The sequence below is a fragment of the Antedon bifida genome, chromosome 3, assembly GCF_963402885.1.
Source record: "Antedon bifida chromosome 3, ecAntBifi1.1, whole genome shotgun sequence".
NCBI classification, from domain to species: domain Eukaryota; kingdom Metazoa; phylum Echinodermata; class Crinoidea; order Comatulida; family Antedonidae; genus Antedon; species Antedon bifida.
This window is the reverse complement of record NC_136228.1, coordinates 3,317,072-3,329,575: the sequence shown is the minus strand read 5'-3', so window position 1 is coordinate 3,329,575 and position 12,504 is coordinate 3,317,072. Positions and strand designations below refer to the sequence as shown.

The 12,504-nt window shown below is 32.2% G+C and overlaps 1 protein-coding gene across 4 annotated transcripts; it reads left to right on the top strand.

The window, feature by feature from the left end:
* The first annotated feature begins 104 nt into the window (after positions 1–104).
* Positions 105–12,151, top strand: LOC144838636 (valine--tRNA ligase-like). 4 transcript variants are annotated; one of them, XM_078694062.1, is made up of 24 exons: positions 105–365; positions 691–769; positions 1,204–1,304; positions 1,792–1,904; positions 2,119–2,283; positions 2,405–2,486; positions 2,969–3,088; positions 3,495–3,603; positions 4,145–4,321; positions 4,766–4,890; positions 5,207–5,310; positions 5,656–5,814; positions 5,999–6,089; positions 6,408–6,513; positions 6,673–6,743; positions 7,263–7,388; positions 7,644–7,902; positions 8,432–8,559; positions 8,670–8,825; positions 9,058–9,258; positions 9,814–9,919; positions 10,101–10,273; positions 10,523–10,672; positions 10,918–12,151. In XM_078694062.1, the coding sequence occupies exons 3-24, from the start codon at positions 1,278–1,280 to the stop codon at positions 10,987–10,989; spliced, it is 2,820 nt and encodes a 939-aa protein (XP_078550188.1). In that variant the 5' UTR covers positions 105–365; positions 691–769; positions 1,204–1,277; the 3' UTR covers positions 10,990–12,151. The 4 variants fall into 4 exon arrangements, 3 of the variants coding, with proteins under 3 accessions (XP_078550188.1, XP_078550189.1, XP_078550190.1); XR_013611678.1 differs by lacking the exons at positions 105–365; positions 10,523–10,672; positions 10,918–12,151 and having other exon boundaries at positions 697–769; positions 9,182–9,258; positions 10,101–10,239; XM_078694063.1 differs by lacking the exons at positions 105–365; positions 9,814–9,919; positions 10,523–10,672; positions 10,918–12,151 and having other exon boundaries at positions 697–769; positions 10,101–10,268.
* Positions 12,152–12,504: the final 353 nt, after the last annotated feature.

Genomic DNA, 12,504 nt, shown 5'->3' with positions numbered 1-12,504 from the left:
ACTAAAATGTACTTTCACAGCTAAATTGAGATTTCAAGATAAAAGAAACTAAACACTGCATATTCCTAGGCCTAATTGAAATAATTGATTTCTTACAGATGTTCGTAAGGCAGCAGCTATGTAAACCAAGGCACATCATTTCTAATGTTAAGTTTTCAACACTTAGATTATCAAAAAACCATATAAAAAAACAATGCAGTTATAAGACAAGATCATGTGTTTTATCTCATCAACTCTTAAATGGGTCATTCATTAGATGTTGCAATAGTGATGCCACAAATCCAACTAACAAATCACAAGTGAGGGTACAAAAACTAAGACGAAAACAAGACAGACTAGAAAAAATAATATCCAGTCAAGAAACAGTAAGAGAAAACAATAACTAAGACTTGTATTCTGAGTTAGATGGAGCAGATGATTGATAAAATATATGCTGTCATGTCTTTGGTAACATTTTTAAACTTATGGTGGAAGCTTCTTTTTTTTGTTGCTCTCTTTGGAATGAACTCCAACATTTTATCAAACTTTCACTCACTTTTGACTCATTTAAAAATTATTTTTATATTTCATTTATTTAGCAAATTGCTTTAATCATCTTTCTATGCTTCTGTATTTAAATGTTTAATATTCCTATTAAACAGGAATTCCTAAAAAATGAATTTAGTGATATTAGTTATATTTTCATTATAGAATTCATCAGTATCACCAAAGTGGAATGAAAAAGAAGTGATAAGATATGAAATACCATATAAGCCAGGTGATAAAAAAGGTAAAGTAATAAATCAATTTCTTGTTACCAAAAAAGTTTTAAGATAGCTTTAATATTATAAAAGTAATGGTAGTCTTATATAGAGCGCCAAATACAATGTTTCTAAGCGCAAATATGATCCATAAAATATCCTAAGATAACAACAAAAAAAGAAGAAAGGTAGAAGAACCATTTACACCGCTTCGTTCCCCAGTTCCTCTATTACTCTCCTCTATTATTGAGACATAAGAAAATTACATAGCTCATCAGATACAAATATACAAAAAAAATAAAATAAAATCTTATTAATAATGATAGTGCTGGTATTTATTTTAGTTATCTGCAAAGTTAACTTTTGCCTATAGATAACTATCATAAGACAAAACTAAATAACATGGGACATGAAATAATGAATTGTTAAGATTGTTTATAACAAAAATACATTATTTTTACAGACACAACTCAACCCCTTCCCCAGAGACACAGTCCATCCTATGTTGAAGCTGTATGGTATGAGTGGTGGCAGGAAATGGGATTATTTAAACCTAAGCAAAAGGTATTTTAATGGTTTTAAGTTACAAAACATTGAAAGATGTTCAAGAGAGAAAGTGCCATGCCATATGGAAATAATCCTAGGGTTCAAAATAATGTACTGCGATAAACACCAATTGAGTTTTGGCCTTCTCAGTGCTTTCTATTGTAGATTTTATAAAAATACAATTACTACAGTTGGAGCAGCTATACTTAATTATACAGTCAACTCTCCAAATACTGGAAACATTTGGGATGGTCAAATATGTCTGGTTTTCCAGAAAGTCTGGTATTCAGAATGTGTTTTTAATGGTAAAAATTAATTTGGGATATTTTGGACTTTGGACGAGAAAAGTCTTGTTTGGGGAGAGTTTCCAGTTTTCAGAGTTGACTGTATTTGTAAATAACTCAGTTCAATTCAATCCAATTCAAACAATTATTAACTCATAATATTGTCTCATAATATAACAGTCTGAGTACAATCAATTTGCCTATTTTATTCTATTACATAGTCTGAACATAAAAGCGAGCCGTTTGTTATGTGTTTACCTCCCCCTAACGTCACTGGCAATCTTCATCTTGGACATGCACTGACAGTAGCCATAGAAGATAGTATAGTAAGATGGTAGGTAAAATACAAATTATCTGGTATTGGTAGTCTATACCATTTATGAAGAGGGGTGTTCTATTTTTTAATTTGTATTTCGCTCTTCAAGGAGAATAGAATATAGTTGGTTTATCCAGGTTTGCTAGGTACAAAATAGAAGTAATTATTTGAATTCCTTATATTTTATAATAAACAAGCAAAATAAATTACATTTATAATCTGTTTATATTAGGAATCGAATGTGTGGCAGAGAAACACTATGGTTGCCAGGTTGTGATCACGCCGGTATCGCAACTCAAGTGGTTGTTGAGAAACAGTTATTGTCGAATACTGGTCAAACTCGACATGACCTAGGTCGCGAGAAATTTATAAATGAAGTCTGGAAATGGAAGGAACAGTGAGTCTTATTATTTATTAGTAGCTTATAAGTCACAACCCAATATATGGAATACAAGACAAAAAGTCAGTACGAGCAATTTTATATATTAAATCATACTTGCATATTTATTCTTTTACAGAAAGGGAGATGAAATATATAAACAGCTAAAGCGACTTGGAGCCTCGTTGGATTGGACAAGAGAAAGATTTACAATGGATAAGGTGCGACAGCTAAATAATTTGTCAAATAAAAAATAAAATGAATATACAAATACAGCATCATTTAAGAGAACATAAGATACAATGTTACAGCCCAATGCCGGTTGTTTTGGTTCAATATGCTTAATAAACATAAACAACTTTTATTGCTGGTTTAGTATTATAAATGAACTTTGACATTTCCTGTGAATAAAATTCAGCACAGTTTCTTTTAAATTTTTGACTAGTTGTGGTTGAGATAAAATATCACAAAGATGCATTACAAATGAATTGTACTTACGATATCTACTCTAGTGCAATAGAATCCCTTGTTGAGGACAACCCTATTCAGAGGACACCCCTAATTTCCTGTAAAACAATGAGGTGCAATATATGTTTTAACACTACAGCCGCACTCTATTAAGAGGGACACTTTTTTGGGTCCCGAAGTTGTCTACTGTGTTTGTATCTATACACATACATGCAGCATGTTTTCTCATTTTCAGATTTATTCACGAGCTGTTACTGAAGCGTTTGTTCGACTTCATGAAGACGGTACAATTTACCGTAGCAACAGCCTTGTCAATTGGTCATGTGCCTTAAAGTCTGCAATTTCAGACATTGAAGTGAGTACTAAAACACAATTAATGAGCTACTGTTTAGAGATTATTATGAATAACATTAAGTAAAAATTCATCTCCTTCAAAATTTGTTTAATGCAAGTGTTCTTGTTATGTAAAACTCACCCAACGCTTCGTACGTTGTCAACACATTTTCTCAAAGTAATGTGAACTATGTTATTGCTGATAACTGTGACTTGCACCCTCAATTATTATGAATATTGAGACTTTTCAAATGCATGATAACACTGCACTTAAGGCTGTAATTCTTGGAAGTAATAAAGTGCATAATTTGAAAGAAATAAATGTTGATTTAATTTGACTACTGTACGCAATATTTGGAAATCTTTTTAGACACAGCAATTGGCAATATATTGTGTTAGGGAATATTTAAGGATTTTTTTAACTACAGGTTGATCAAGTACCTATAAGTGGTAGAAGCCTATTGTCTGTTCCAGGTTATGAAGATAAAGTATTATTTGGTTGTCTTGAGGAATTTGCCTACCCTTTAGAAACCTCTGGTAAGAAGAATAAGCATGCATAGACTCAGTGAAACAGTAATAACAGTTTATTTATTTATTAACATTTGGCAAATAGCTCAAGAAGAAACCCTGGCCAATAGCTCAACACAGAAGTGGGTACCTCTTGATAGGAATGTAATTGATTCCGTCCATATCAATCAGACTGTTCAAATGTGTATACACAGCACTAAAACCCTGTCTACACTATCAAACTAGTTTGACAAAAAAGTGTGTGTGCCCAAATATGGTAGTGATATGCCCAAATATGACATCATCATGTCCATATATGATCACATCACATTTTTTTCACATGATAAAGTTTGATAGTGTAGACAGAGCTTACGATGTACAGATATAAAGGAATAGAGCTTTTATTTAGTTTATTTATAGAACATAAATTAGTTCATCTTTGTAGCAGGGGAGATTTTTGTTGTATAGATCTTCAACTTATTATAGTATGTTGAGAAACATGTCACTAAAGGAATAGTGTTTTATTTTCACTGATAACTCTTACTACTTTAAGTAATAATTTTCTTGGCAGGTGAGATTGTAGTTGCGACAACAAGAATTGAGACAATGCTTGGTGACACAGCCATTGCTGTCAATCCAGATGATCCAAGATATGCGCATCTCATAGGGGGTGCTGTAATACATCCATTTACAGGAGAGAGACTTCCGATTATTGGTGATGTATCAGTCGATAAAGAGTTTGGGACCGGTAAGAAAATACTGTTCTATAAAATGTACTTACTGTATACAGTACAACCTAGTAATTGGACACTTCTCTCTGAAATAAACAAGGGAAATATTTTTTTTAACATAAAGTCCTATGAAGGGAATACTTTGTGGTACCAGATGTCCTTTTAATGAGGATTCTACAGTATGTAAAAAACAGTAACTTATTGATGGAATGATGTTTTTATCTTATGCTATGTTACACTACTGTACACTAAGCTAAAAACTAGCAAATCGAACAAAGGTTTGATATCCTTTAAATGTATAGCAGTAAAGCCAAATGCAGCCTATTACTTCAAGTTTAACCATGCAGTTGATAGATTTCTTACTTTTAACTGTGAATTGTTGAGCTTAGCAGCTCAACATATCTCAACAAATGCAAATTGAGCTGTTTAAGATTAGAATCATAGAACTCATTTGTTTACAGGTGCTGTTAAGATTACACCTGGCCATGACTACAATGATTATGAAATTGGACAGAAACATGACCTTCCAACAATAACAGTCATCAATGAAGATGGCAACATGGCTGACACTGCTGCTCAATTTCAGGTACATAAAAATATTTTGCTAACCTTTATAAAGGCCAATTTACACCGATGAGCGGTAAGTGGAAAACTGCGTAGCTTGTAGAATCTATCTATCCTGAGGGGAAACTGCCTGTCTGCTCCGAGTTCTGTGTAAATGGTCATAAGGAATAACACAGATTCTATGTTTTTATTACTTTTGCCGCTTGTCTGTGGAAATTGGCCGTAACACATAGTTTCTACTGATTGTCTAGGGATAGTACAGTACTCCTTGGCACTAACTTTACCATCCATTATGGTATAAATTTAAGCAGTCGTTTATTACTTTTTTTTGTGGTTAGGGAATGAAAAGGTTTCTTGCTAGAGTAGCAGTTTTGGAAGCCCTCAAGGAGAGAAACTTGTATAGAGGCAGTAAAGATAACCCAATGGTGGTCCCAGTATGCAGGTAAGCGTAGAGCATACTACTACTACTGCTATGATGTTATAACATACAAATAATTAATGTTTATGTGTTCAATAACAATAATAAAAAAAAAGACTTTTTCACAAACAGTAGAATTACAAAGCAGTGATTGTTTAATATGAAAGCTTTTTGTAAGCTTAGTAAGAATTTTCTAGGACTAAGCATACCCTCATTGATGATACTGTTCATACCTTTTTTTAACCACTTCTTTTCTCCAATATAATACTCTATGGTCTATGAAGCTGGAATGTTATTGTTTTGATCTTATACCAGAGCACTTCCTAATAATTGTATAAGGTATATTATTTTTAACATTTCATTTTTTAGTCGTTCAAAGGACATTATTGAACCACTGATAAAACCTCAATGGTTTGTAAACTGCACTGAAATGGCTGCTGCTGCTGTGAAAGCAGTTGAAGATGGAGATTTGGATATCATCCCTGATATGCATATAAAAACATGGAACCAGTGGTTAAAGAACAGCAGGTACAAGATGATCTCTCAAATATCTTGATCTCCAGAATACAGTCAAAGCACTTTGGCATTGTGTTCATTTTTCATCACCAGATCATTATCATCATAATCAATGTCATTTATTATATATCATCACATATTTTTATAACCACAAAACATTTTGCTATTATTTTAACAATTTCGTAAATTTTAACAGAGATTGGTGTTTATCTCGACAACTATGGTGGGGTCATCGTATCCCAGCATACTTTGTGACAATTGACGATGATGCATTTTCAGAAGGGAAGGTAAGTTATTACACAGAAAACATAGGTGTATGGCACATAGCAATCATATCATACAGTACATACTGAATGCCAACAGCATCACATGATTAAGGTTTTTGATATCTAGGTCTATTTGACCTCCTATTTGACCTCCAAGACAATTGGATTGTTTTTGTGGCTCTGTATCTTGGCATTAAAACTAGACACATCTGAAATCTATGGATAGGAAAAAACCTTGATTGTTGACATGACAATTTAACCACAAATAAATGCATCATTAATAGCATGTGAAAATAAATGCTGTATGATTATAATATTAATTAAAATAATTCTTCATAGGCCATTGATTCAAAATATTGGGTGAGCGCTCACACGGAGGAGGCAGCTAGAAAAAAAGCAGCTGAACGGTTTAGTGTACCATCAAGGAAGATTAAATTAAGACAAGGTAAAGAAAATAAAATGTCAATTTTTTTTTAATATTTTTTTATAAAAAACCCTAATGCTGCTGGCTGTTTTAAATATTTTGTATATGAAGCCTTTTTAAATATTTAATTTTAGAGGTAGTTTATTTTAGAAAAATCCTATTCACAAAATTTATTTTTAGATGATGATGTTTTGGATACGTGGTTCTCTTCTGGTATATTCCCATTTGCTATTCATGGATGGCCTGATGAGGTAAGATATAATTTAAGAAGAGTTTGTGATATTGAGCTTGTTAAAGTTTGTTTATATAAACAAAAATAAACAACTTTAACAAGCTCAATATCACAAACTCTTCTTAAATTATTTTCAAATTGAATTGTAGAAATTTAGAAAAAAAACATTGAAATATACGCCAAAGAATGAAAATCTAAAGATTCGATTAAAAAAAAAAAGTTTAATTTCATGCGCAACCAAAAAGCGAGTAACTCGCCAATTACAGGTTGGATAAACTATTTAATAATTTGTCATGTTTATAAACTAAGTCTTATTTGAGGCTTAGGGAGTGGAGTTGAAAAAGTCGTGGGTTACAACCCTGGCACTATGTCAGGATTGAACTCCGGATCTTTGGATTGGAAGGCACCACTACAAGAAAAAAAGACACAAAATGAAAGGGGAGAGATGGTGTAGAACAAATTTTGATTCTAGATATGTTGCTAGGAATGCAGATTTATTGATACCAGAGTTGATATATATTATTTATTTATTTGCTAGACTCCTGACCTGTCACAGTATTATCCATCAACTGTGCTAGAAACAGGCTATGATATACTGTTTTTCTGGGTGGCAAGAATGGTGATGCTGGGACAGAGGCTAACAGGAGAACTTCCATTTAAACAGGTAATTGTGACAAATCAAAGTTTAGATTACCTTCGATTTAAACAAACATCATCTTCAAATAAGGAATAGCCAACAAACCAGTGAGTTCCTATACTTCTGAAAAAACCATAAACAATAAAACACTTTAATAACAAAACCAATTTCTCTAAGAACATGAAAATAATTACTAAATTTTTAAAGCTATTGTCTATAATAATATTTTATACATTTTACAAATTAATTTAAAAGAACTATTTATTTTGTCATTTTCTTCAGGTATACCTCCATTCAATGGTAAGAGATGCTCATGGACGCAAAATGAGCAAATCGCTTGGTAACGTCATTGACCCTATTGACGTTATAGAGGGCGTATCACTTGATGCTATGCAAGACCGGCTCAAAAACAGCAACTTAAAACATGACAACAAAGAATTGAAAGCTGCTCTGAAAGGTCAAAGGGCAAACTTTCCAAATGGCATTCCAGAATGTGGAACTGATGGTCTTAGATTTGCCCTTTGCACTTACAATACTCAAGGTACTATTTACTGAAACGTTCTTTATCTTAAGGGCCTGAAGAAAAATGTTTTTAGGTAATGATTCATTTCACACAGTATGTACAAATTCTTTTCCCCTGATTGATGATTCAAAGGAAGAGTGGAGTGGTAGCTTCGTGGTTAAGATGCTTGCCTACCAATCTCAGGGTCCTGGGTTCACATCCTGTCAAATCACTATGGTTATCCCTATAAATCTAAATTGAATGAATGAATAATTCATATCAAACAATATAACTTATTTATATTATTACAAGAATCACACATATATTTCTGTGGTCATTTATTTGAGCAAATGCACTCTTATGATTTAGAAAGTGCAAATAGTGTATTACTATCTGTTTGTTGTACATTTTACTGACAAATTTTAATGACATTTTTAAAAATTATGGGTAGCTGACTCATCTTAAGCTGGCCCTGTACAGCATTTTATCATCTTTAAAAAAAAAAAAATTGTATTGATTTTATGCTGGTCAAATATATAACTAAAACAAAACGATTTTGTTTTTTAAGGTGTGGATTTAAACTTGGATGTTCTGAAGCTTGTGGAGTACAGACATTTTTGTAACAAGATTTGGAATGCTGTAAAGTTTGGTTACGCTCACTTTGGAAGTGATTTTAAGCTGATGAGTAAAGAAGATGTATGTTACATTTATTTTAGTTTATATAATTGGATTAAATACAAATGTTTTATAATTCTGAAATTCTCAATGTTGTTAAATTGATTTTTCTCTGTATATCGCTTCTCCAGGTCATGCAAAACAGCAAACCGATCGACCGCTGGATCCTTTCTAAGCTCAGTCATACAGCGGAAATTTGTAATTCAGGTTTTCATGATTACAATCTGACAGTGGTGACATCATCAATACGTCACTTTTGGCGGCAATGTCTGTGTGATGTCTACCTGGTATGAGATATTATATATCTATTAGATCATAACAAAAGTTTTCAGTTTTAAACAGAGCAATATCAATATGTATATAATAATAATTTTTTTTTTATTGCACTACAAACTGGAAGGAGATAACAATATCAGCTGCTAGTTTCTAAGATGCCTAATATAACAAATCCAATGAAAAAGGTCAAGGTGCCTGGTTTTTGAAGAATTAACTAGAATCTTTTCTTTTTATTATACAAAGGAGACAATCAAGCCATCATTATATGATGATGAATCAGTCTCTGGTAATGTTTCACGCTCTGTTCTGTTCATGTGTATTGAGGCAGGCCTGAGGCTTCTAAGCCCCTTCATGCCTTACCTTACAGAAGAGCTGTATCAGAGATTACCCGACCTACAACATGTTCCTAGTATTTGTGTTGCACCGTACCCAACTACTGAAGAAGTAAGTTATTGATTAATTAATTGTGCAAATATAATGTTACAAAAGTTATTTAAATCCATCCCCGACATTTAATTATTAAACTAATTTAAAGATGTATTGTCCCCCTGAAAAAATAATTCTTAACAAATTTTTGTTGAATATTCCATTTTAATGTAACATAATAGTTATCTACTTTGACCAAAAATTGGATCGAAAAAAAAAGTATTTACCTGAAAAAAATGTGAAAACATTATTTTTTTTAATTTTTTTTTCTATGGAAGTGATTAACTTTATTAAAACTACAAAATAACATATTCAAAGTCTGATTTAATTAATCTTCATTTTTCATGTTTTTGGGGGACAATACATCTTTAAAGAAGGTTATTTTATTATCATCATGATCATCTCTCATAACATTAGCTCTTTTGTCATTTTTATTACTGTTACCCCATCATCCCATCATAATCATCATAATTGCTGTCTTCTCATTGTCCACAAAAAATATGTCATACAAAATATTCAAATGACTTTGATAAATAATCATTTATTCTAATGTTTTTTGTTGAATATTCATAGTTTCCTTATAAGGATGAAATCCTAGAGAATAATACAGATTTGATGTTGGATGTTGCTAGTGGGATTCGATCACTTAAAAAACAATATGAGCTTACCCAAGTAAATGGTATGGCTTCTGATGCTTTTTAGATAGATTTTTAATGTTTCTACATTTTTTAAATAGTTTAAATAAAAAATTGATTTCTGGATGTATTTTAAATAATAGAATTTAGAAATTCTTGGAAACAATTGTTTATCTATAGTAGTTTTTTAGGTAGTAAAATGTATTTTTTTTCTCCTTTTTATAGCTTTTGTTGTGTGTTCAACCAATGACATTTACTCTATACTGTGCAATTATCAAGATGATATAAAAACATTAACCAAGGCAGCTTCTGTAGAGCTTCTATCTAATGGCATTACTCCCTCTGGTTGTGCAGTTTCTACCATATCACCTTCATGTACTGTTGCTGTTCAACTTGAGGTAAGTTCTGTAGAAATTCTATCTAATGGTATTACCCCCATTGTGCAGTTTCTACCATATCACCTTTTTTTTTGTGCTGTCGGAAGTTCGGCAACATTATTTACGACAATGTAATTTACAACCTTTCGGTGTGAATCAAGGACATACGAAAGTTGTAGAGCTCTCAAAAAAATCCGTGAAAACAGCAGCTAATAAACTACTTAAAAAATTATTATTTGTGTTTTACCTTTGTTATTTTGTCATTTACAGGGATTGGTAGACATAACAAATTTATTAGCAAAATTTAAATTGCAAGAAACTAAACTAAAATCTCAAATTTCAAAGCTGAAAAAAACTAAAGAAATACCACATTATAACGAGAAAGTTCAGAGTGTAAAGCAGCAACAAAACAGCAACAAGGCAAGTCAGGAACTTACAATTTAAAAACAATTATTTTATGAATATGTAACTGTTCTCATTAAGTAAAAAAAAACCTTCTTATAACATAACATAAGAAAGGTTATTACAGTATTAGTCTTTTTTGTATAGGCCAGAATGCATTATTTTCAGGTTAGGCAGGAAGAAATCATGAATAATTCATGATATTATAATGGCATAAATTAGGACACTGTTTGTAATATTTATTTTTTAAATTTATTTTTTAGATCCGACAACTTGTGCAAGAGTTACAAAATATTGAAAAATTGATTGACACTTTAAGCAAAACCAAATCATGACTAGGCTTGAAATAAAATTACTTCGTGAAATTTTCTCACCTCTCCAGAGACTTGGGAAAACATTGTGTAGAACTATAAGCATTGATAATAAACGATATTATTACGATAACTGTAATATTACGTTATGCAGAGTTCTCAAATTGGAAAAATAAAATATCAGGAGAATTTATGAAATCATATCCAAGCACAAGAAAGCGTGCTATAAAAAGTAGAAGGTGCTTTCACAAAAATTTTTGCCAGAAAAAATAATGCAATTGGGGCAATGTATTTTCATATTTTTATAAGACTTTGTTGCAGAAAGTAATACAATATATAAATTATCAGGATGTGTTTTTTACTCGGGGTACCCGAGTCTAGGACTTACTCATTTTCTCCTCTTCCTCCATCTGGACACTATTGAGTAAAAAGTGCGATTTTTAAAGTACTACTCCTCCCTTATTAGTTGTAGTATTGAGCTGGGATTTGGCATGAATATAATACAGGGACATGTCCTCAAATCTATAGAGCCGGATTTTTAAATTTCAAATCGGATGCAGTCATATGACGTCTCGAAGATGGTACCATATAGCCGTATTTGGTAGGTTATTTATGTGTATGTGACGTCACATCCCGTCTTGTGATGTCATTACAGCTTCATTTGCTGTACCCCGAGTATCGCACATTCATGCTTTTTTGTTAATTAATTTGTTTAATTAAGAAGCCACAATGTGTGACACACACCACAGTGTTATGTAGTTATATGCGGCTTCTTGGCATAGTGGTTATCACGTTTGCTTAACACGCAAAAGGTACCTGGTTCGAGCCCGGGCGAAACCTTTTTTTTTAAACTTTATGGTGAAAAGTACTGTATACGCAATATAATAATTATACACAGTATATCTTGTTTTTATTATTTTTTTAAATACTTATTTTGTGTAATCGGTAATTATCATTTTTACACATGTTTATTTTGCTTTGTGCTTATTACCATATTTATTTGTAATTTAAATGGATTAAAAAACTTTGTGTAACCCACATTTTTAGTGTAAGAGGTTTCGTAGTGTAGTGGTTGTCAAGTCTGCTTAACACGCAGAAGGTCCCGGTTCGAGCCCTGGCGAAACATATTTTTCTTTAACTTTATGGTGAAATATACTGTATACGTAATATGATATAGAGTATATCTCGTTTTATTACTTGAGTCTAGGACTCTCTCATCTTTTCCTCTTCTTCTTCCATCCGGACACTATTGAGCAAAAAGTGCGATTTATAAAGTACTACTCCTCCCTTATTCGTTGTAGTATTGAGCTCGGATTTAGCATGAATATACTACAGGGACATGTCCTCAAAGCTATAGAGCCGGATTTTTTAATTTCAAACCGGATGCAGCCATATCACGTCTCGAAGATGGTACCGTATAGCCGTATTTGGTAGCGCGGTTATTGATGTGTATGTGACGTATACATTCGGTCTTATGACGTCATTACAGCTTCTTTCAATGTACCCCGAGTATTGCACATTCGTGCTTGTTTTTTTTGT

Bases quoted from the DNA above. Each gene is read 5' to 3' on its own strand.
- LOC144838636 (XM_078694062.1), top strand. From the start codon at position 1,278: ATGGGATTATTTAAACCTAAGCAAAAG. The intron at 3,089-3,494 runs GTGAGTACTAAA...TTTTAACTACAG, and splicing joins CTGCAATTTCAGACATTGAA to GTTGATCAAGTACCTATAAG. The intron at 6,514-6,672 runs GTAAAGAAAATA...ATTTATTTTTAG, and splicing joins GAAGATTAAATTAAGACAAG to ATGATGATGTTTTGGATACG.